Raw genomic sequence first — 26,526 nt, 5'->3', positions numbered from 1 at the left:
CTATACCTCTCGTTCCCTTTCTTCTTTCCTCAGGGCAGCCTCTCGTTCTTTGAGGGCCATATCTCGTTCTTGTTCTTCCTTCCTGATTGCAGCTTTTTCTTTCCTCATTTGTAGAGCTTCTTTCTGTTTCTCCCGCTCGAGCTTTGCAAGTTCGAGCTTGAGTTCAATAGTTGTCAGAGCATGTCTATCTACAATAGAATAATTTTCGTGAGTTTCAGAGTTAATCTTCCCTTCATCTAAGAGGTGATTCATTATTAAATTGTGCAATTCATTTTTGTTGGCTCCATGGGGAACATCTAGTTGATACTCATGTGCAAGAGTTCGTAATTCGGTCCTCTTGGCACGACTTAAGGTCCCTATTTCACCTGCTGGATCGTTACGAAAAGCTTGGAGACGAAACATGGTGAAAAATAGCAAATAAATGTGCAACGAATACTTGTGATATAGTAAGTGTCAGTAACAGGATAACGTGGCAACTGGTAACTATCCTGTGGAATTTAATATTTAACAATTAATGTTAATTTTTTTAGAGTGGTAAATGATTAGTCAATCAATATCACAGGAAATCTTGTACTCGGTACTCAATGTAAGAGAATAAGGGCAAGAAAATGCTACTAAAAAAATGAAACTGATAGTTTCTAAAACAAATGAAACATTTAATTGTTTCAAAAGTGAATAAGGTAGTCCAAGAATGTAGGCATACCTTGCCGAGTCTCTATAGGACAGAAGCAAGGGTTTTCCCACTAAATGAAATATGATACTTACAGAATTAGCGAACTTTGTGCTCTGAAAAAGAAAGCTAATTCCCTACCTAAGTAAATATCATCATCTCTGACCGACTTGTAGGGGTGCGAGTATCAACTGGTGACGAGAACTGCTGTTGAGGTCCCAACTCAGCAACGTAGTCCGTGCTAGAGGAACTATGGCCCTCTTTATCCTCCTTCGGTCAGATTGCAGACGATAGGGTGCTTTGACCCAGAGACAAACCAAAGTACCAGGGTACCCAAAATGATGATCTGTCTGAGATTGAGAAATATCCTAGGGACAAAAGGTGGAAAACACGAGTAATAACACGGAGGGAGGGATGACCAAATAAGAGAATGACTGAGGTCTACAGTCACCACGTAATTTAAAGTTATCCAACACTCACAATATGCTACTCTCGGAATGCACAATACACACAGCACCATATAAATATTAAAAGTTATGAAAATATTGAAAAGCAACTGTATCAAAGCCAAGTAAGCTTACCACAAATTGATGTCCTGGTACTAGTACCTGAGTGAAGCTCCCGGACAGGCCCCCATTAAATGTGACGGGAAAGTGTAGGAGTGTAGATGTTCGGCAGTCCTCCAATGGCAGGTGTCAATGCCTAGTCACACTTATTAAAAAAAAAGATAAGACTGCTTTCCTGTTTATCTGTGGTAAAGTAAGGGATGACACGCAAAACACATAGTATGAACAATGAAACTTTAATTAATATAGAAAACAAATTATAAACAAAGACAATCCCTTGGCTATGTACAGTGCAAATAAACAAGTCAAAAACATATAACATAAATGAAGATTAGGGATGAAGTTACTGTACAATAATGTAAATACACAGTGAAAAATAATCAGGTGCTGAGAATACGGTGCTAGCTGAGAAACATCCAGCTGATACACAGCGTATATCAGTTAGTTGTTCACTGCTTGAGAGAACAAGGATATTCTGACTTCAATGGCTGGTTCAAGCCCAGACATCGACTCAGGTAGAGGGCGCTGAGGTGCAGAAGGGCAGGTGTGCGGTCGGCGAGTCACCAATCAGGAGCAGGCAGGCTGGGATGGGTAGTTGGCTGTTGATGACGAGCCGGCGTGGAGGGAGTGTGGAGTAGGGGGTGAGTCTTGGGTACGTTTGCCTCCTGGTCGAAACGTTTTGTGCTACTAGTAGACGTATCTTGAAGGTAGCATCTTATTCTTGTATAATATACGTAACTTGATGTAGAGAAGAGCAGGCTCAATCTCTCTTGAAAGAGATTATCGTCAATATATATATATATATTGAATTGAACCCTGGCCCACATGAGTACATATTCAGCGTGCTGAGCACTCAGCTAACCGCGCTCAGTGTGTGTGTGTGTATTCACCTAGTTGTGCTTGCGGGGTTTGAGCTCTGTGTCAAAGGTTGTATCAAAGAGGCCTGTCAAGAATTTGGTGGTGGTGGACCTATAATGTTGTCTAGGGGAATAGATGATTTTATTTGAGCCAAGGGGAAATCAAGGAGTAAGGAAAACAGCCTAGTACAATGACACAAATTTATATGTATAAGACACATGACAACATATATAATAATTTGTACTCCTAACAACACAAGGTCATTCTGTAGTAATAAAAACTCCCTAACGGGCTCTGGTTACCCTATGGTTCACACCTATCAACCAGTGACACACATATAAACCACTAGGAAACCTGTACTCTCTCTTATAAAACATCACCAATTACTGCATTACTACTCCACCCTATCTTGCAACCCTGATACCAGGTAATGATGGTTTAATTGACTGTGCAGCAGGAGAAAAACCCTCAGAAAAGCAAGGTCAGGTCGTCGACGATCCACCTCCCCTCACGTCAAGATGGCGTCTTTTGCGTCATTGCCCCTTTATACTCTATTCTTTACATTTGTAATCAAACTCTTTCTTGACTTTATTTACCATATTCCTAACCCATGCTTTTTGATTGAGTCCATTTTTCCCTCACATAGTTAGGCTATTCTAGTTCTCATTATTCCTAACAATCTCCAGCTGAGAAGGAACTACTTTGCTTGGCGGAGTATTACTGGTGACTCGCGGCCTCCCAGATATCAGCTGTAGATTTATTCCTGTCAAACATTGTCCACTGTGTCCACCAACAATTTATAATTGAAGCTAACCTCCACAGGATGTAAGGTTCGTTACACCCCACCTAAACCGTGGAGGAAAAAAATGAGATATTCATAAATGAATGTCACATTTTTTTCACATGGAATTAACACCTAAAACAGATTTCTTAATAATTTTAAACAAACAATAAATTATATAGAATAAACATTAGATACACAATAATATATACATCTCAATGCAGTAATACAACGCTAAGTCACTCCAGGTTTTGGCAATCTTGTAAGTGCATCTGCTACAAGATATAATTTTCCAAGCATATTTTTAATGACCAGATTGTACTTTTGCAAGAGTAGAGACCACCTTAATATTCTCTAATTGGAGTTCTTTATGCTAGCAATAAATGTTAAGGGGTTGTGGTCAGTAAACACTTCAACAGTATTGGCTGATACATAAATGTCAACTTTTTTAACAGCAAGTAACAATGACAAAGCCTCTTTCTCTTCTGTGGAGTAATTCTGTTGACATTTGTTAAACTTTTTCGAATAATTTTACCCTCATCATCCTCTTGCAACAGAACCAGCACCCCAATCCGAAACACTATATAGATGCTTCGGATTGGGGTGCTGGTTCTGTACTAGTAGCTAACACTGGACCAGATCACAACATTCCTTTTTAATTTAGTAAATGCATCCTGACATTCCTGAAACCATCTAAACTTCATATTTTTATATAGCAAGTTTGTCAAAGGAGTTGCAATTTTTTTTACAGAACTTCCTATATTAAGCACATATTCCTAGATATCTTTGTACCTCCTTCTTACTAGTCGACACTGGATACTCTAACGTATCATTTATTTTATTTTTGAGTGGTAACACCTTCCCATTTCCCACTTCATATCCTAAGTAACAAATTCTAGCTCTAGCAAAAGTACATTTGTGTAAGTTTACAGTTAAATTAGCCTCCTTTAAGCATTTTAATAGTTTAGCCAAACCTTTCATCAGGTCCTCCCATTTATTGTGATAAATTACAATATCATCCAAGTAAGCTCTACATTGTGGTATGTCTTTTATCTCTAAGTTCATAAGACGCTGGAAAGTTGCTGGGACATTTTTCAGCCCAAAAGGCATTACAGTGAATTCGTACAACCCATCTGCAGCTATAAATGCACTCATCTCCCGTGCTCTTGGTGTTGAAGGAATTTGCCAGTACCCTTTTGATAAATCTAGTTTGATTATGAACTTTGCTTTACCAATGCAGGCGATGAGTCACAATAACGTGGCTAAAGTATGTTGACCAGACCACACACTAGAAGGTGAAGGGACGACGACGTTTCGGTCCATCCTGGATCATTCTCAATCGACTTGAGAATGGTCCAGGACGGACTGAAACGTTGTCACACCTTCTAGTGTGTGGTCTGGTCAACATTTGCTTTACCAACACTGTCAATGCAATCATCTAATCAAGGTATTGGAAAATTATCATCTTCAGTCATTACATTTAGCTTCCGGTAGTCATTGACCAATGTGTGAGTTCCATCTTTCTTTAAACCAAAATACAAGGACTACTCCAGCTGCTGCTGCTAGGTCTCACCAATCCATGTTGAAGCTTGTAGTCAACTTCTTTCCGGATAAGATTCAACTTGGCAGGGTTGACTCTATATGGGTGTGACTTGACTGGTTGAGTGTCTGTCACCTCGATTTCGTGGTGAATAACTGTAGTCTGGGTGGGAATATCTCCAAAGATGTCTGCATGATAAGTCAGCAACTGCTCCAAGTCCTGCTTCTGTTCTAATGACAAATGTTCCACCAACGTCTTGACATTAGCCAACCACTCCCCATTGCTAAAATAAGGTACATGAGTATTAGGTACATTATCAAAATCATATTTCCCATTATTCTCATCTACATGGGGTTACACTAAGCACCTGGTTGGTATTGGTAGTTCCCTTCTGTGTTAGCTTTATTCTATTTATGTGTACAACTATTTCCAATCTCTTGAGATCAGGTGTTTGGATTACATAATTGGTGGGACTGAGTTTCTTTATCACTGTATAGAGACCTTGGAACCTATGCCACAATGTTGGTCCCTGTCGTGCCATTAGTACCACCACTTTATCACCTGCCTCAAAATGTCGTTGTTTTGTCTTTTTATCATATTTTTGCCGTCATTTTGCCTCGAGCTTCTTTAAGATGAATCAAGGCTTTAGACTTGTTTTTATTTAACTTGTCTTGTAATGTATCAATGTAGTTTACCTGCACAACACTCTTCGGATTTCCAACCACTTATCTCTTAAGATGGTTAGTGTGTTTCTCACCTCATGGCCAAAAACTAATGAGTTGGGTGAACACCCCAGGGACTCCTGATAAGTATCCCTCAATGCCATGAGCATCAGTGGAAGACCATCATCCCAGTCTCTACCAGTTTCCTTGCAACTGGTTCTCAGCATCTGTTTAAGGGTTAGGTGCATCCTTTCCAAAGCACCTTGGCTCTCAGGATGGTAAGTTGTGGATGTCTTGTGGAGGATGCCAAACTCCCCACAAAACTGCTGAAAACCTTTGGAAGTGAAATTGGCCCCATTATCTGTCTTTATTATTTTTGATAAACCAGAAATAGTAAAAAATTTCATTATGTGCCTTACTACCACTTTCGTTGTAGCATTCCTCACGGGGAATGCGTCGGTAAAGCGTGTAGTTTGACACAGCATGGTGATGATATATATATTATTACTCTTGGTTCTAGGCAATGGGCCTACTACATTAACGATAATATGAGTAAAAGGTTCCTCAGCCCCTCCAATTGACTGTAAAGGGGCTTTTGGTATTAACTGGTTTGATTTGCCAGTTTTTACACGTACAGGACATTAATTACAGTACTGGATGACATCTTTCTTTAATCAAAGCCAGGTAAAATACTTGCTTATTTTATTATACGTTTTTGCAGTACCCTGATCTGATGACCGCCTATTTGTGAATCATGGGCTACACTTAGCACTTTTTTCTCTATATCCCCTCGGTGGGACTACAAGATTACCTACCTCCCAGGTATGTGACACAGGTGAGCTCCTTGGTCTCCACTTCTGCATCAACACCTGTTTAGTGTACTAATAAGTCATAGCCTCCGATTCTGCTTCTAGTTCAGTTACTACATTATTATGTAAATCAGTCAATGGTGGATCAGCTCTTTGCTGATAAAAAAATTATATTTTGATCTCAAATCTGAAGAGCCAGAAGTGGTAACTCGACTACCCTCTCCCCTACCCCTTTTCCTAGGTGGTTTGGTAGAGGTGCTCCCCATCCTGTTCCCATCTGCTTCTTCCAGCTTGGCCATAAAAGTGTCACAAAGTTCCACTTCACTATTTAATTTGTTAACCTCTAATTTTGTCTCCTGACTTACATTATCGGAAGTTTGTGATATTTGAGACTCTGATTTTGACACGGTCATGGCACATGTTGGGTACATTACCTTGTCCTCAGGATCTGTCCGTGCCCTAATCACCTTTGGCTTAGTTAGCATTATTGGGTGGTCATCTCTTTTAACTCGATTACCAGCAAGATCATTCCCCACAATTAGATCAACGCCAGCAACTGGTAATTTAGGACTAACACCTACTAAATCTTTGCTTTTAATAAAATCCCAGACAAGGTTTACTTCCCTCAAGGGTACAGTCTGGAAATCTCCAGTGATTCCCTGTACAATTATTATCTCCTGTATTATTATTATCAATTATTATACAATTATATTAACAATTATATATTTGACTCTGTACACTATATATGGTAAAACACCCTCTAATAGTAAAGATTGGGATGCTCCTGTATCCCTCAAAATTTGAACATCATGCCACAAACCATTTGCACACTGTAATTTTCCATTTGATATAAACTCTCCAAAATGATCAATAGCAAATGCTTTTTTCCCATTATTTTTGCTACACTTTTGGTTTTCCTCCCATCACACACTGTGAGTGCCATAGGCCTTTTTCCTGGGCGAAGAAACCAACAGCTCTTTACAACATGACCCTTCCTATGGCAGTAGGAACACTGTTTCAACTCTGGGTGAGGTTTATTACTAGTGTGATCTTCATTGGGATTCACATTACTCTCTTTACCTCATGGCACCTTTGAAAAAGTGTTTCCTTGACCTGCTGTTGGGTACATGTGGGACCCAAATCTGACGGAGGAGTTTAGTGCTCGACCAGATTCTTGCCTATTTGATTGAATTTTATTTTTAAAAGTTACTTTATGCATCAACTCATATTAATCTGCTAATTTGGCCAACTCATAAATATCTCTGGGCATTTTCTCTGCCAAATATAAAGCCACATTAGAAGGTATGAAAGATAAAAAATCTTCTACTAGGAGTAAATTTTTAAGAGAGTCCATATTACTAATTTTTTCAGCATCTAAGAATTTATTAAGCATATTATATTTCTCTTGTGCAAATTCTAGCAAAGTTTGACTTGGGTCTCGGCTCAGTTGTCTAAACTTTTGCCTATAGGCCTCAAGAACAAGTCGATAAGCAGGAAGGATGGCTGCCTTTACCTTCTCATAGTCAAAACTCAAAGGCATAGCTGCAAATATCCTCTGTGCCTTTTCCACCAACTGACCTTGAAGAAGAGATACCCATTGTGTTTCAGGCCATTCCATACTCCGTGCCAACTTTTCCAAGTGAATGAATAACTGGTCTGGGTCAGTCTCACAGAATAGAGGAAACTTTACATTTTTGTTAACCTTTAACTGCCCAGGTGTTCCTAAATCAACAACACTGGTATTTTCTAATCTAATTCCCAATTCTGCTAGCCTAATCTCTAACTCTAATTTTTTCTGAGCTTGTTCCACTTCTAACCTCTTCATAGCTAGTTCTTGAGATGGTTTTGCCTCTAGCGTCTTCTTAGCTTGCTCTGCCTCTATCCTCTTCTGAGCTTGCTCTACCTCTAGCCTCTTCTGAGCTTGCTCTGCCTCTATCCTCTTCTGAGCTTGCTCTGCCTCTATCCTCTTCTGAGCTTGTTCTGCATTCAACTGCAACTTTTTTAGTTCCAATTCTGCCTGCCACTGCATCTTAGTCTCCACCTTTCCTGTAGTTACAACATTTGCACTACTGGTGGACGGGGACTGCTCTAATGTTTCTTGTGGGAGCATTTGCTCATCTACCCAGTGCATCATTATCTCTCTCAGCAGTTCCGTCTTCACCATTCCCATGTGTAATAATAGCCCATAGTGCTTGCCAACAGTCATTAGGATAGACTTTTTTGCCGCTTTCAAACCCTCAACACTAGGATTGTCGACAATTTGTTGTGCTACCAAATCCATTTTTAGTGTGCTAAGATACAGCAGACTCCAACACAAAATTATATGTATAAGACACATGACAACATATATAATAATTTGTTCTCCTAACAAATCGAGGTCATTCTGTAGTAATAAAAACTCCCTAACGGGCTCTGGTTACCCTATGGTTCACAGGCCCAAACCGGGAACCGTGCACACAGCCACCACACGTATCAACCTGTGACACACATATATATACCTCTAGGATACCTTTACTCTCTCTAATAAACCATCACCAAAGACTGCATTAATACTCTACCCTATCTTGCAACCCTGATACCAGGTAATGACGGTTTATCTGACTGTACGGCCAGTGAAAAACCCTCAGAAAAGCAAGGTCTGGTCGTCAAGGATCCACCTCCCATCACGTCAAGATGGAGTCCATTTCTCTTGCGTCATCACCCCTTTATACTCTATTCTTTACATTTGCAATCGAACCCTTTATTGACTTTATTTACTATATTCCTAATGCATGCTTTTTGATGGAGTCCATTTTTCCCTCAAATAGTTAGGCTATTCCAGTTCACATTATTCCTAACAATCTCCAGCTGAGAAGGAACTACTTTGCTTGGCGGAGTACTACTGGTGACTCGCGGCCTCCCAGATATCAGCTGTATATATATTTCTGTCAAACATTGTCCACTGTGTCCACCGACAATTTATAATTGAAACTAACCTCCACAGGATGTAAGGTTCGTAGCACCCAGCTCTTTCGGCCCACCTCTCAACTGTCAATCAATCAACTGTTACTAACTACTATTGTTTTTTTAACACACACCCCAGGAAGCAGCCCGTAGCAGCTGTCTAACTCCCAGGTACCTGTTTACTGCTAGGTAACAGGCGCATCAGGGGTGAAGGAAACTGTGCCCATTTGTTTTCCGGCGGTGCTGAAGGATCGAACTTCGGTCAGTAGGTCCACGAGTCTAAAGCACTGTCTATTCGGCCACCTTCCACCCACATGTGTGTGTACTCCCCTAATTGTACTCACATAATTGAGCTTGTGGGGGTTGAGCTATGACTCTTTGGTCCTGCCTCTAAACTGTCAATCAACTGGTGTACAGATTCCTGAGCCTACTGGGCTCTATCATATCTACATTTGAAACTGTGTATGGAGTCAGCTTCAACCACATCACTTCCTAGTGCGTTCCATTTATTAACTACTCTGACACTGAAAAAATTCTTTCTAACGTCTCTGTGGCTCATCTGGGCACTAAGTTTCCACCTGTGTCCCCTTGTTCGCGTCCCACCCGTGCTGAAGAGTTTGTCTTTGTCCACCCTGTCAGTTTTCCCTGAGAATTTTGTAGGTGTTTATCATGTCTCCCCCTTACTCTTCTGTTTTCCAGAGACGTGCGGTTCAGCTCCTTTAGCCTTTCCTCGTAGCTCATTTCTCTCAGTTCCAGGACGAGCCTGGTGTCATACCGCTGAATCTTCTCTAACTTCTTCTTGTCTTTAACTAGGCATGAACTCCAGGCTGGAGCTGCATACTCCAGGATTGGTCTGACATAAGAGGTATACTGGGTCCTGAACGATTCCTTACACAAGTTTCTAAAGGCAGTTCTTATATTGGCCAGTCTAGCCTATGCCGCTGATAATATTCTTTTGATGTTTGTCTCTGGGGACAGGTTCGGTGTGATATGCCCCCAGATCTTTCTCTCTATTTGACTCTTTCAGGATTTCACCTCCCAGATGGTACCTTGTCTTCAGCTTCCTGCTCCCTTCGCCTAATTTCATTACCTTACACTTTAATGAGTTGAACTTTAGCAGCCATTTTCTAGACCATTCCTCCAGTTTGTCCAGGTCATCCTGTAGTTGTGGGATATTTGGGGCTTGAATCTGATTATTTAAATATTAATGTAGTAAATTAAATTACGAAGGACCACCCGCTTTTAAAGTAAAGAGGGAAACTGAGAATTTCTGATCATTAGATAATTCCTAGATGAAACCAGTAACTATGGATAAAACTAGAAAGTATGATCATAATAATAATTAATGGGCTGTATTATTAAATGAAACAAACCTCAAACACCTACATTGGGGGGTTATTACTGGAGGTAAGTACGTCCAGGAATTAGCGTGGTTCGTTCACTAATTCAATTAATAATAATCTAATCCTATAAGATAATATTGAAACTGATATCATCAACATAAAGAGGAATATAAAATATGAGCATAATAATGAGTTACAGTAAATCACACATTAATCTCAAAGTATTCTGCACAAAATAAATTGCAATGGAATGGTAAAAGGAAATAAATCTTAGCTTAAAGAAGATTCCTTTAGAAAGCCATAGTCCTCTTATTCTCCAGACTCGATACACTGACGAGTGGAACGGGTTAACATGGGGAAGGCAGCATGAGGAATTCTTCTCTCGTGCTGCAAGATAAATAATTTTCAGTTGCAACTGATTTAACTACTCAATTTATATTCAAGAATATTAAGATTTACAGGTGACAAATTTTAATCACCTGTTATTAGGTGTTATCGCGCGTCTTAACGGACAATCACCCGGCTACTATCAAACTTCTACCTGATGCATCACATAAAAGAATACTTAGCTGTGGGCACTGTATAAGTATTAAGATTGCCGTGACATCGCATCTCAGGCTCCGGCTAAGCCTATCCTGAATAATGATGCGTTCCGCTGGCTGGTCACGTGTCGTCAGGAACCAAGTCAAAAGGCTCCTTATTTGACACCAGCACTAGCTGAAGATACTATCTGCAAGGTTATTCACGCCTCACAGTGGCGACTTTCATCTGAGGATGGATAACACCTGCCTTATATGCTGGGCAATGGCGTCTTCTTATGAGTACGGTAAACGCAGGTCTGCTCTTGATCAGCTCCCCACGTGTACTGAGGATGGCGTCCCTCTACCCACGCCGAGCCCGCGTTCATAAAACAAATTATTGTCTCGAACATTAATATTTATCGCATTTGCGCTTGAAACGTTAAAGACTGGACGGGTTTATTATTTAGAGGAACAAAATATTATTATTTACCAATTTAAGAATAGTAAATATATAAGGGAGAGGAATTAATGTCTCCCCATGGCATTCATTGATGACGTTAACTCTATCGCGAGGTAGACGCTATGATTCTAACGCTCTATTCGGCTTTTAATTAGAGATGAATTCGTCTGCAATTAGTTGTCATACAGAATGCTTTAATTATGGAGAATCGAATTTAATTCTCACACAAATTGGATATAATGTGTTTACTGTAAGGAAATCTGACGCAATACTGGCGTCAGGTGACGTGAGAATTCTAGCCTACTGCACAGATGAATTATTAGTACATGAGAATTCTACGAGTTGTTAATTTTACTTACTACAATAATTAGTATGGTTAGTAATAAGTAATGAGAATACAACAATGTTGTATTCGGTGTTGGAAATATCCAACATAACTCCGGGGGGAGGGTTCTAGGGTCGTAGTGTACTGTGTTGTACTGACCTATCCCGAAGTGATATTAAGATTAGTACATTAGTATGTTAATATGTTAGTATGTTAGTACACACATAACGAACGTCCCGGATTTATCAAGGACTTACAAGAATTTGAGTCTTGCTATTTACATGTCAAATGAAACATGTTGTTTGTAGCCTACACAATATTTATAGAATTCAACTCTCCCAATTTAAACTAACAGAATCTACGGTGATGCGATATCCTGGGTCATAGTGACGTGTAATGTTTCGTTACGTGATATCACATCGTAGCATCATCATAGTTATCTCAGTGGGAAGTGAAGGAAATTACTCTTCTTCAGAGTTGTAATAGGCTTGCAGTTTCCCTTAGTGGAAACATGTATTAAAGATTGAAACATTAAATGATTAAGTTATCGGTAATCAGGAACACTCTAAAGCTCACAATAAACTCAACAACTAGGGTCGCAGTGACATGTAATGGTGTATTACGTAGCTGCTGAATCGTAGGTAAACTCAGAATAAGTTCCTAAGAACTGATAACACTATTGTATGATTATACAGTAAAGTATTATTAGTCATTTAAGATGAAGGAGATCACGACACTACAGTGAGGTCACTGTCTAGGGTCGCTGTGACTTGTAACTATTGAGTTACTAGACAATAACATCACGCAGCATCACGATCACCCCAAATTCAAATGAGGAAGTTGAATTTAATGTGCACTGCCGTGCAGTAGTCATGCTGACTGATGGTACAACTAATTTGCTAACTAGCTAAAATAATAGAAAAGTAGAGAACTGAAAAGTTTATTCATTAAAATCAAGGAAAATCCTGAGTCGACAGTGAGAGTAGTAGCCTAGTCATTCTGACTTATGAGCTAATTAAATGGCAGCTCATAGGCTTGACACTGTAAACTTGTGACTACAAAATCACCTTTACATGAATTTGAGTTTATTAAATCAGTCTCTATAAGTATAGTCAACTGTAATTAATGGTGAGTACAGATTAGGCTAGTACTCAGTTGACACTAAATAAAGTCCCTAAACCTACCTAAGTAAGTGGTTTGAATTTCTAACCTACCTAAGTAAGGGACTAAGCTAATTGTGAGCAAAAATGTACTCGAATTAACATTGTGAGCAGTATTGAGCTCATTAACTGGTCAAGTTATATTGAACTCGTGAACATGGTGAGCTATATTGAGCTCGTTAGCAGTGCTAACAGGGTGAGTTGCAGTGAACTCGTCAACAGTGTGAGCTACAGTGAGCTCGTTAGCAGTGCTAACAGGGTGAGTTGCAGTGAACTCGTCAACAGTGTGAGCTACAGTGAGCTCGTTAGCACTGCTAACAGGGTGAGTTGCAGTGAACTCGTCAACAGTGTTGACAGGGTGAGCTACAGTGAGCTCGTTAGCAGTGCTAACAGGGTGAGTTGCAGTGAACTCGTCAACAGTGTTGACAGGGTGAGCTGCAGTGAGCTCGTTAGCAGTGCTAACAGGGTGAGTTGCAGTGAACTCGTCAACAGTGTTGACAGGGTGAGCTACAGTGAGCTCGTTAGCAGTGCTAACAGGGTGAGTTACAGTGAACTCGTCAACAGTGTTGACAGGGTGAGCTACAGTGAGCTCGTTAGCAGTGCTAACAGGGTGAGTTGCAGTGAACTCGTCAACAGTGTTGACAGGGTGAGCTACAGTGAGCTCGTTAACAGTTAACAGGGTGAGTTCAGTGAACTCGAATTAACGAGGTGGAGTTTTGTCATTCAATTGTCATGGCGAGCAATATTAAGCTCGTACGCATGGTGAACAAGCACTCATATTATTACGTTAATTCTAAGGTGAGCTATATTAAGCTCAGGAAGCATGTTAATTAACAATGCTAATGTTTAACGATAATGCATTAAACATATTAGTTCTCTGTATTTTCACTTACGTATTAGTAAGTTTGCAAGTTTGTTCGTGCTGCGCTCCTACACTAAATAAGCAGAAACGAAAGAAAAAACAACTCAAACAATTAATGCACGTATTTATCACTAACTCTTAGTGCAGAAAACATGGTATTAAGAAGGTTTTCTTGGCAAACCTTTAAGCGCAAGTATAGTGGACCAGTGGTCCTAGTGAATTTATTACTAAATTCAGGAAATGCCAGTGGCATTAAGTGCTAGATTCTCTAGCCTAACATTATTAATTCCTAGGGAGTACTAGATTCTCTAGCCTAACATTACAATTTTACTAGGAAGACTGAGTGTGGTCAATTACTACTTGTCGAGAATAATTCTAGGTCTGCAGTGAATTCAATGGTTTGGTCGCTGTGACTTGTACTTGTTTGAGTACGGACCATTGATTTTCACTGAGAGCTATGAAACATCTCGGCGAATATCAATTGCACTACATTCAATCTGAGTTTATTACTCAGCTGTGTTTCTCCTTTTAGCTTGTTGCTGGAGAATTGATTTACTGCTGACTAATTTATTATTGGCAGGTTTAGGCTTGTTCACATTCAGAACTTTACCAGTAAGTAAGTAGCCACCTGCAGATTGGAGCATATTCATTCCCAATCGTTTAACATGTCCAGTTATGAACTGGTAATAGTAGTCGGCTCCTCCTAGTACATCTACATTGTTAAGGCGGTCAGACATTAATTTGTTGTCAGCCAAATTAATTTCACGTTCCTGCAGGAAGTGGGCTGTGTACCCCAGACCCTTAATATTTAAGTCTAAAGGTATTTGATCTACAACAATGGCTTGGACAGTCTTGGCTTGACTACCTAGTCGTACAAGCGGTTGAACTACTGAGTATTCATGGGTTCCTCGATTTATCATGAACCCTGACAAGTTTAATTTTACCTGTCCTATTGGTTGTAAATTAAGTGCCTCTGCTGCCCTTTGAGTAATGAAAGTTCTCTGGGAACCTTGATCAAATAGTCCACGTGTGGTGATCCTGGCTCCTCTGTTCTTCACTTGAAGTTGGGCAGTAGGCAAAGCAGCATCCACTTGAGATGCTTGTGAAGTTACGCTGTACACATCTCGCACCTTGCAGCACTGTACTGGTGTAGATTCTCTACGTCCTATTCCAGGATTGACATAATTAGTCCTAACTAATTTGCACAGTGCAGCATGATGCTTGCCCCTTCTACACCTATTGCAGGTGTTCAGTGGGGTGTCACAGCTGTTAACATTATGTGGTTTGAGACACCTAGTACATTTGTGTAACTGTTTGAGTCGTCTGACTCTTGTGTCTCTATTAGGATAATTAGTACATTTGTACAGAGAATGTTTTTGATTGCAAAACAAACACATTCCCCATCCTACAGATCGTTTAGGGGTTACCGATTTAGGTAAAACAGTATTTGCAGGTTGTGATGGTTTTGCTGCTTGCATTTGCTTGTTATTTATCCTCTTGGGAGTACTTGGTGTACTCTGGGGAACCATTAACAGGCTCTTGGGGGTGCTCTTTGGACTATTAGGTCTCTTAGGAGCACCTGTGGGACTCTTAGGCCTCACTGATGAATCAGTATTTGACTGATTGTTGTTACATTGAGTATTAGCACCTTGGTTACCTAGTGACAGTGTCACTTCAGGAGTTTCAGGCAAGGAAACTGATGTAGGTACAGTTTTGGTGCATTCAGATTCAGCATTAATTGCTTGGTCTGCTGTATGATTGCTCATATTACGCAAACCTGTAAATATATCCTGCATTGACAGGGTATTACCATTCTGGCATACATATAGTTTATTAAGTGTGTCACCAGACAATTTTCTCTGGATGATAATTTTAGTCATCCACTCAGCAGTTGGGTGATCCACCTCTTTACTGAAAGAATTTATCAGTGACTCAAGCTGAAAACTAAAGGTTTGTAAAGAGTCAACTGATTGTTCTGGTGAAGATAAATTTAATAATTGGTGCACAAGGTTTATAATAGTCTTCTCATTGTTAGCACTTACTTTAGAAGGCTGTTGTGAGCAATTGTGACCATTACTTGTGTTGCTTAAGGCTTCTTGCTTAGCCTCAGTTTTGATTACAGCTTCGACTGCTGCTGCAGCATTAGCTTTATCATTTTCTGGTTCAGATTCACTGATTATTGCAGCTTCACTTGTTTCATCTGCAGCTTCACTTGTTTCTCTGGGTTCTTGTGATAAGCTAGTTAATTCAGTAGCTTTATGTATTGAACTTATAGAATCCAGGGAACATTGAGAAGAGTGGTCTGAAATTTGATGAGACTCTGTAAACAAATCATCACATGAAGCTGTATTAGATGAGAGGTTAGAAAATGAAGGTTGATCTTCAGTTGTTGATCCTGTATAGTGATCAGTATTGACTAGAGGATTCTCCTCGTCTTCATGTAGCTCAAGTATTTCATCTGAGCTGAGTGTTAACTCGGGTACAGGTTTATTAATGAACTGATCTATCCACTCGGGAATATCTAGTCTCGCAAGCACCTTATCATATTGGTCTAACCTGGTTTGAACGATACATTCATAGTCATCAAGTTCAGATTCTGTTAGACATGTGTCGTCTGAGACAGTATGACCGACTTGGAGTAAATTCCTGTGGGACTTGATTACAGTCTTGATATAGTCATATCTTTTGTTAGCGCTCCTTATGGAACTTGCTATTTTGTAGACGTAATCTGGGTCAGTTTCTACACAGTTGTCACATTTGATAAACTGTTTTCCTAGCTGGAGTTGAAGAGCTATCAAGAATCTTGCGTTCCTTTCTAAAGGATTCATTCTTACGGTAAATTGAGCCTGATAGGGCTTATGTAGCTAGTGGTATAGCTATGGTGTGCTCCTTGATGCAGAGCAGGTATAATGATTTACAGCCTGATAGGGCTTATGTAGCTAGTGGTATAGCTATAGTCTGCTCCTTGATGCAGAGCAGGTATAATTATTGACAGCCTGATAGGGCTTATGTAGCTAGTGGTATAGCTATGGTCTGCTCCTTGATGTAGAGCAGGTATAAGTATTGACAGCCTGATATTTCTTGAGGCTGGTTGTAATTTACCTCATTTAGAGGTTAGCTACCTACCTAATAATAAGCAACTAAGATTTGAGTGGTACCTTGGTCTCACTACAGGTGTTCCTCAGCTTAGCTCTTCCAAATCAGCCTCGGATGGGTAGCAGACCTACAGTAACACTCAAAGACATACATAGAAATATGCAATAAAATAATTACACAATAAATGGTTAATCCCACCCTTGATAGGGTCAGCACAAAAGAATAATATACGTGTCACTAACTAGCTCAAGCCTAGTCGTGAGAATTTCTACTTGAGAAACTACAACTTATATTTAGTCGGTGCTTGTGCCAAATTCAACACAATCACAGACTAAATTGATACCTAATAAGGTTGACAAAGATTATATTATGGTGCAGTAATGTGCAAATAATTGTGCTGTGTTTTTGTTTTTTTTGTATTTTATATAATATACACTTGTGTAATTATGTGTATAAGAAATTAAATGAACACAAAAGAATTAATTGTGTTTGGCAAGTATTCCACTGCCGTAAATATTATCTAACTCCTAAATGTACTCCTAATGGTGGAATAAAATATTATCAGGGTTAATAATGATTAACTAGTATGAGATCAGTAATTTATATTAGTATACTGGATCCCTAAATGTTAATGATCCACTGACTTGAGTGAATCAGTAATTATAACATGGATTCAGGCTATAATGGACAGTCTGCTGACAGCCATATATTGAAACATTGGTATAGCCTAAATGGTTAACACTTAATTGGTGTTAGTGATTAATATAAGGTTATGAGCTGTTGCTCTTGGTGACCTAAAGATTCTACTTCAGAATGAAGTGTAGGTCTAAATGTTGTGGGTAATTGGTTATGACCAACTAAAGCTATGTATATGGTAGCTATGTTAGTGTGATCTAGACTAACTGATGTGTTACACTGTTAGTTGACACAATTAATTAAATAGTTAGTCTAGCTTCTATCACACAAGGATTAGTTATTAATGGTTAACATTTTAATTATTATAAGTTTAATGCCTATCCGGTTCGAAGGACCATAATGTGGGATATTTGGGGCTTGAATCTGATTATTTAAATATTAATGTAGTAAATTAAATTACGAAGGACCACCCGCTTTTAAAGTAAAGAGGGAAACTGAGAATTTCTGATCATTAGATAATTCCTAGATGAAACCAGTAACTATGGATAAAACTAGAAAGTATGATCATAATAATAATTAATGGGCTGTATTATTAAATGAAACAAACCTCAAACACCTACATTGGGGGGTTATTACTGGAGGTAAGTACGTCCAGGAATTAGCGTGGTTCGTTCACTAATTCAATTAATAATAATCTAATCCTATAAGATAATATTGAAACTGATATCATCAACATAAAGAGGAATATAAAATATGAGCATAATAATGAGTTACAGTAAATCACACATTAATCTCAAAGTATTCTGCACAAAATAAATTGCAATGGAATGGTAAAAGGAAATAAATCTTAGCTTAAAGAAGATTCCTTTAGAAAGCCATAGCAGTCTTCTTATTCTCCAGACTCGATACACTGACGAGTGGAACGGGTTAACATGGGGAAGGCAGCATGAGGAATTCTTCTCTCGTGCTGCAAGATAAATAATTTTCAGTAGCAACTGATTTAACTACTCAATTTATATTCAAGAATATTAAGATTTACAGGTGACAAATTTTAATCACCTGTTATTAGGTGTTATCGCGCGTCTTAACGGACAATCACCCGGCTACTATCAAACTTCTACCTGATGCATCACATAAAAGAATACTTAGCTGTGGGCACTGTATAAGTATTAAGATTGCCGTGACATCGCATCTCAGGCTCCGGCTAAGCCTATCCTGAATAATGATGCGTTCCGCTGGCTGGTCACGTGTCGTCAGGAACCAAGTCAAAGGGCTCCTTATTTGACACCAGCACTAGCTGAAGATACTATCTGCAAGGTTATTCACGCCTCACAGTGGCGACTTTCATCTGAGGATGGATAACACCTGCCCTATATGCTGGGCAATGGCGTCTTCTTATGAGTACGGTAAGCGCAGGTCTGCTCTTGATCAGCTCCCCTCGTGTACTGAGGATGGCGTCCCTCTACCCACGCCGAGCCCGCGTTCATAAAACAAATTATTGTCTCGAACATTAATATTTATCGCATTTGCGCTTGAAACGTTAAAGACTGGACGGGTTTATTATTTAGAGGAACAAAATATTATTATTTACCAATTTAAGAATAGTAAATATATAAGGGAGAGGAATTAATGTCTCCCCATGGCATTCATTGATGACGTTAACTCTATCGCGAGGTAGACGCTATGATTCTAACGCTCTATTCGGCTTTTAATTAGAGATCAATTCGTCTGCAATTAGTTGTCATACAGAATGCTTTAATTATGGAGAATCGAATTTAATTCTCACACAAATTGGATATAATGTGTTTACTGTAAGGAAATCTGACGCAATACTGGCGTCAGGTGACGTGAGAATTCTAGCCTACTGCACAGATGAATTATTAGTACATGAGAATTCTACGAGTTGTTAATTTTACTTACTACAATAATTAGTATGGTTAGTAATAAGTAATGAGAATACAACAATGTTGTATTCGGTGTTGGAAATATCCAACAGTAGTCTCTGTCTATCTTCATCCGTCTTCATCCTCTGTCTATCTTCTTTTCATAATTTTTGAATCATCAGCAAACATTGAGAGGAACGAGTTTATTCACCTCCGGATGATCGTTTACATATATTAGAAACAGGATGGGTCCAAGTAATGAGCCCTGTGGGACTCCGCTGATGACATCTCGCCACTCTGATGTCTTCCCCCTCACCGTTACTCGCTGTTTCCTGTTGCTCAAGTACTCCCTTATCCACTGGAGCATCTTCCCTTTTACTCCTGCCTGTTGCTTCAACTTTTTAACAGCCTTTTATGGAGTACCGTGTCAAAGGCTTTCCTGGCAGTCCAGGAAATCGCAGTCAGCCCACCCCTTCTCTTTCCTGCCTAATTTTTGTTGCCTGGCCATAGAATTCTATTAAACCTGTGAGGCACGATTTACCATCTCTGAACCCATGTTGGTGGTGTTTTACAAAGTTATTTCCCTCCAGATACTCTACAATCCTTTTCCTCACGATCTTCTCCATCACCTTGCATGGTATACAAGTTAGGGAAACTGGCCTTTAGTTCAGTGTCTCTTGCCTGTCACCCTTCTAGTATATTGGGACTACGTTAGCTGTCCTCCAACTTTCTGGTAGGTCTCCTGTTTCCAGTGACCTGTTATACACAATACAGAGTGGCACACTTGTGTGTGTCTGTGTGTGAGTGTATGTGTGGGTGTGAGTGTGTACTCACCTATTTGTACTCACCTATTTGTGCTTGCGGGGGTTGAGCTTTGGCTCTTTGGTCCCGCTTCTCAACTGTCAATCAACTGGTGTACAGATTCCTGAGCCTACTGGGCTCTATCATATCTACATTTAAAACTGTGTATGGAGTCAGCCTCCACCACATCACTGCCTAATGCATTCCATCCGTTAACAACTCTGACACTGAAAAAGTTCCTTCTAACGTCTCTGTGGCTCATGTGGGTACTCAGTTTCCACTTGTGTCCCCTTGTTCGCGTCCCACCAGTGTTGAATAGTTTATCCTTGTTTACCCGGTCGATTCCTCTGAGGATTTTGTAGGTTGTGATCATGTCTCCCCTTACTCTTCTGTCTTCCAGTGTCGTAAGGTGCATTTCCCGCAGCCTTTCCTCGTAACTCATGCCTCTTAGTTCTGGGACTAGTCTAGTGGCATACCTTTGGAATTTTTCCAGCTTCGTCTTGTGCTTGACAAGGTACGGGCTCCATGCTGGGGCCGCATACTCCAGGATTGGTCTTACATATGTGGTGTACAAGATTCTGAATGATTCCTTACACAGGTTCCTGAACGCTGTTCTGATGTTAGCCAGCCTCGCATATGCCGCAGACGTTATTCTTTTTATGTGGGCTTCAGGAGACAGGTTTGGTGTGATATCAACTCCTAGATCTTTCTCTCTGTTCGTTTCATTAAGTACTTCATCTCCTATTCTGTATCCTGTGTTTGGCCTCCTATTTCCACCACCTAGTTTCATTACTTTGCATTTACTCGGGTTGAACTTCAACAGCCATTTGTTGGACCATTCACTCAGTCTGTCTCGGTCATCTTGTAGCCTCCTACTATCGTCCTCAGTTTCAATCCTCCTCATAATTTTTGCATCATCGGCAAACATTGAGAGAAACGATTCTATACCCTCTGGAAGATCATTTACATATATCAGAAACAGTATAGGTCCAAGGACTGACCCCTGCGGTACTCCACTCGTAACGTCTCGCCAATCTGAGAACTCACCCCTCACACTGACTCGTTGTCTCCTGTTACTTAGGTACTCCTGTATCCAACGGAGTACCTTCCCTTTCACTCCACCCTGCATCTCCAGTTTTTCACTAGCCTCTTGTGTGGCACTGTGTCAAAGGCTTTCTGACAATCCAAAAATATGCAGTCTGCCCACCCTTCTCTTTCTTGCCTTATTTTTGTTGCCTGGTCGTAGAATTCAAGAAACGCTGTGAGGCAGGACCTGCCATCCCTGAATCCATGTTGATGCTGTGTTACAAAGTTCTTTCGCTCCAGGTGCTCCACTAGCTTTCTTCGCACAATCTTCTCCATCATCTTGCATGGTATGCAGGTTAGGGACACTGGTCTGTAATTCAGTGCCTCCTGTCTATCCCCTTTCTTGTATATCGGGAGTGTGTGTTTGTGTGTGTGTGTGTGTGTGTGTGTGTGTGTGTGTGTGTGTGTGTGTGTGTGTGTGTGTGTGTGTGTGTGTGTGTGTGTGTGTGTGTGTGTGTACTCACCTAGTTGTACTCACCTAGTTGTGCTTGCGGGGGTTGAGCTCTGGCTCTTTGGTCCCGCCTCTCAACCGTCAATCAACAGGTGTACAGGTTCCTAAGCCTATTGGGCTCTATCATATCTACACTTGAAACTGTGTATGGAGTCAGCCTCCACCACATCACTTCCTAATGCATTCCATTTGTCAACCACTCTGACACTAAAAAAGTTCTTTCTAATATCTCTGTGGCTCATTTGGGCAACTCAGTTTCCACCAGTGTCCCCTAGTGCGTGTGCCCCTTGTGTTAAATAGCCAGTCTTTATCTACCCTGTTGATTCCCTTGAGAATCTTGAATGTGGTGATAATGTCCCCCCTAACTCTTCTGTCTTCCAACGAAGTGAGGTTCAATTCCCGTAGTCTCTCCTCGTAGGTCATACCTCTTAGCTCGGGTACTAGTCTGGTGGCAAACCTTTGAACCTTTTCCAGTTTGTGTGTGTGTGTGTGTGTGTGTGTGTGTGTGTGTGTGTGTGTGTGTGTACTTACCTAGTTGTACTCACCTAGTTGTGTCTGCAGGATCGAGCATTGACTCTTGGATCCCGCCTTTCGAGCATCGGTTGTTTACAGCAATGACTCCTGTCCCATTTCCCTATCATACCTGGTTTTAAAATTATGAATAGTATTTGCTTCCACAACCTGTTCCCCAAGTGCATTCCATTTTCCCACTACTCTCACGCTAAAAGAAAACTTCCTAACATCTCTGTGACTCATCTGAGTTTCAAGCTTCCATCCATGTCCCCTCGTTCTGTTACTATTCCATGTGAACATTTCGACTATGTCCACTCTGTCAATCCCTCTGAGTATCTTATACGTTCCTATCATGTCCCCCCTCTCCCTTCTTCTTTCTAGTGTCGTAAGGCACAGTTCCCTCAGGCGCTCCTCATACCCCATCCCTCGTAGCTCTGGGACGAGTCTCGTTGCAAACCTCTGAACCTTTTCCAGTTTCATTATATGCTTCTTCAGATGGGGACTCCATGATGAGGCGGCATGCTCAAAGACTGGCCTTACGTAGGCAGTGTAAAGGGCCCTAAATGCGTCCTTACTTAGGTTTCTGAATGATGTTCTAACTTTTGCCAGTGTAGAGTACGCTGCTGTCGTTATCCTATTTATATGTGCCTCAGGAGATAGATTAGGTGTTACATCCACCCCCAGGTCTCTTTCACGCGTCGTTACAGGTAGGCTGTTCCCCTTCATTGTGTACTGTCCCTTTGGTCTCCTATTTCCTAGTCCCATTTCCATAACTTTACATTTGCTCGTGTTGAATTCCAGTAGCCATTTCTCTGATCATCTCTGCAACCTGTTCAGGTCCTCTTGGAGGATCCTGCAATCCTCATCTGTCACAACTCTTCTCATCAACTTTGCGTCATCCGCACACACACACATGTGTGTGTGTGTGTGTGTGTGTGTGTGTGTGTGTGTGTGTGTGTGTGTGTGTGTGTGTGTACTCACCTAGTTGTGTTTGCGGGGGTTGAGTTCTGGCTCTTTGGTCCTTCCATTGTGTGTGTACTCACCTAGTTGTACTCACCTAGTTGTGCTTGCAGGGGTTGAGCTCTGGCTCTTTGGTCTCGCCTCTCAACTGTCAATCAACAGGTGTACAGGTTCCTGATCCTATTGGGCTCTATCATATCTACACTTGAAACTGTGTATGGAGTCAGCCTCCACCACATTACTTCCTAATGCATTCCATTTGTCAACCACTCTGACACTAAAAAAGTTCTTTCTAATATCTCTGTGGCTCATTTGGGCACTCAGTTTCCACCTGTGTCCCCTAGTGCGTGTGCCCCTTGTGTTAAACAGCCTGTCTTCATCAACCCTGTCAATTCCCTTGAGGATCTTGAATGTGGTGATCATGTCCCCCCTAACTCTTCTGTCTTCCAACGAAGTGACGTTTAATTCCCGTAGTCTCTCCTCGTAGCTCATACCTCTCAGCTCGGGTACTAGTCTGGTGGCAAACCTTTGAACCTTTTCCATTTTAGTCTTATGCTTGACTAGATATGGACTCCATGCTGGTGCCGCATACTCCAGGATTGGTCTGACATACGTGGTATATAATGTTCTGAAAGATTCCTTACACAAGTTTCTAAAGGCCGTTCTTATGTTAGCCAACCTGGCATATGCTGCTGCTGTTATCCTCTTGATATGAGCTTCAGGGGACAGGTCTGGCGTGATATCAACCCTCAGGTCTTTCTCTCTCTCGGACTCTTGACGTATTTCATCTCCCAAGTGATACCTTGTATTTGGTCTCCCGCTTCCTACCCCTATCTTCATTACATTACATTTGCTTGGATTAAACTCTAACACACACGCACACACACTGTGTGTGTGTGTGTGTGTGTGTGTGTGTTCACCGTGTTGTACTCACCTAGTTGTGTTTGCCGGGGTCGAGCTCTGGCTCTTTGATCCTGACTCTCAACTGTCAGTCAACTGGTGTACAGATTCTTCTGCCTAATGGGTTCTATCATATTTACATTTAAAACTGTGTATGGAGTCAGCCTCCCCCACATCACTGCCTAATACATTCAATCTGTTAACTACTCTGGCACTGAAAAAGTTCTTTCTAACGTTCCAGTGGCTCATTTGGGTACTTAGTTTCCATCTGTGTCCCCTTGTTCACTTACCACCTGTGGTAAACCGTTTATCCTTATCTACCCCCTGTCAATTCCTCTGAGAATTTTGTAGGTAGTGATCATGTCTCCACTTGCTCTTCTGTCTTCCAGTGTCATCAGGTGCATTTCACGCAGCCTCTCATCGTAACTCATGCCTCCTAAAGAATAAATCCACAAGGGCCGTGACGAGGGTTCGAACCTACGTCCGAGGGGATCTCAGACGCTGTCTTAATCGACTGAGCTACGACATGGTCAAAAGAATTGCAACCAGAAGTTCTACTGAACTTACTTGGATCATGCAGCCTCTCCGAGACACAAACCCGGGTTTTACACAATTCCCCCATGCACTCCCCCATTCCCCCATGATTAGCTCTATCAATAAGCTGTTCTACTTCGTCGCCCTTTCTTCATTACACACAGAAATCACAATAGCGTGATGCCTCAAATGAACAAATCCACAATTTCCACGAATCCACAAATCGCTTGTGGATTTGTTCATTTGATGCATCACGCTATAGTGATTTCTTTGTGTCATGCCACATAGTTCTGGGACTAGCCTAGGGGCATACCTCTGAATTTTTTCCAGCTTCGACTTGTGCTTGACAAGTTATGGGCTCCATGTTGTGGCCGCATACTCCAAGATAGGTCTTATAGATGCGGTATACAAGGTTCTGAATGATTCCTTGCACAGGTTCCTGATGAGAGTTCTGATGTTAGCTAACCTTGCATACGCCACAGATGTTATTCTTTTGATGTGGGCATCTGAAGACATGTTTAGCTTGATATCAACTCCTAGATCTTTTTCTCTGTCCGTTTCATGAAGGACTTCATCTCCCATTCGGTGTCTAATGTCTGTCCTCCTGTTTTCACCGCCTAGTTTCACCAGGTCACCAGTTAGCATCCTGAGAACTCTCTACCATCCCAGTCTGTACACCATGGTCACCATTTAGGGTCCTGGGAACTCTAAACTATCCCAGTCTGTGCACCATGTTCACCATTTAGGGTCCTGGGAACTCTAAACCATCCCAGTCTGTGCACCATGGTCACCATTTAGGGTCCTGGGAACTCTAAACCATTTCAGTCTGTGCACAATTGTCACCACGTAACGTCCTGGTAAATCTCCACCATCACAGACTGTACATCATGGTCACCAGTTATCGTTCTGGAAACTTTACACCATCACAACCCTCAAACCTTGGCCCCCAGTTGAAGAGACGAATATTAATGATGTCATGTTCCGTGCTTAAGATGAAGACATGTTTGGAATTTGCTTTAGCTGACTTAGCTTGATCTGAAGGAGGTATCCAAGTGCTTGTACCCAGCTCTGCTGACCACACTGTCTTCCACTCACATCATCTCTTGCAGACGGAAATTTTCTAGACTTTTAATTAACGTAAAAAATATGAAAATTGTATGAAATTTATATGAATAAATATGAAAATTGTACCACACTTTACCAATGCGATTTGTGACGGTCAACACAAACTCATAGTTCATGGTTAACAAGGCAACAATATTGACTTTCTTCAGACTGTAAAAGTTCTTTTAGTAACTATTTGGTCGACAGTACCAATATGTTGTGATGGACCACCAGAAATGTCACCAATTCAGTTGGCTGTTTTGGCTTCAGAATTACCAAAATATTCTAGGTTAAATTAACAGTTAACCACACCGCATCCTGCCCTTGCTCGGGTTGTTTACAAGTCCCACTTGGTGAAGTGAGAGCGCCGAGCCAGCGAGCATCTTTTTTTATATATATATAATGGAAAAACACAAATAAGTACAATAATAAAAGCAAGGGTGCCGAACCACCAGAACAGATAAAGACAAAACCGTGAACAGTACAGTAACATGACAATAACAGAACAGCGAGTAACACAAAACAGAACTGGGAAGCGTTAACACAAACAAAAACATAAAATACATACACATGATTAGCAGGCAGAAGCAAGGCACATAAAGATAAGCATAAAAGAAGAGGCACCAGAGTGTCACATCATAATTACAGAAAAATAACAGGAAGAATACACGAATAACATAATGTCAAAGACAAAACTACACAAAGAGCAGGGCACATCCTGCACATAGTCACGCATACCCATATTACTCCTGAAACAATGTTCCTGGATATCTCGCTCAATTCGCATCCCATAACTCCCACTCACATCATTATAGGGGCTGCGCCTACCCCGGGGACGACGCATACACTCAAGAACATCCAACACGTGGATCCCCTCCATCGGCGCCTGTTGGACAGAGACCCCCTGGCACAGGGTCCAACGTCACGGATTCCTTTTGGACGGCATCCTTCTTCAGTACCACAACTGTCATGGCTCGCACCACCGCCGACAGCAGGGGCAACAACCTCCAATTTCGGCGAACCCGGACCCGATGGCACAGGGGAGGGCTCAGGAGCATGCAT

General features: G+C 41.0%; 1 protein-coding gene across 1 annotated transcript; it reads right to left on the bottom strand.

Annotated features, from left to right (window-relative positions):
• LOC138370737 (early endosome antigen 1-like) lies at positions 1-24,942 on the bottom strand. Its single transcript, XM_069335336.1, has 6 exons — positions 24,827-24,942; positions 7,400-8,177; positions 6,116-6,563; positions 5,111-5,411; positions 4,415-4,698; positions 1-236 (listed from the first exon to the last, which is right to left on the bottom strand). The coding sequence occupies exons 1-6, from the start codon at positions 24,940-24,942 to the stop codon at positions 1-3; spliced, it is 2,163 nt and encodes a 720-aa protein (XP_069191437.1).
• Between the last annotated feature and the right edge of the window lie 1,584 nt (positions 24,943-26,526).

The sequence above is a fragment of the Procambarus clarkii genome, chromosome 33, assembly GCF_040958095.1.
Source record: "Procambarus clarkii isolate CNS0578487 chromosome 33, FALCON_Pclarkii_2.0, whole genome shotgun sequence".
Lineage (NCBI taxonomy): Eukaryota > Metazoa > Arthropoda > Malacostraca > Decapoda > Cambaridae > Procambarus > Procambarus clarkii.
This window is presented reverse-complemented; position numbering and strand designations above follow the sequence as displayed.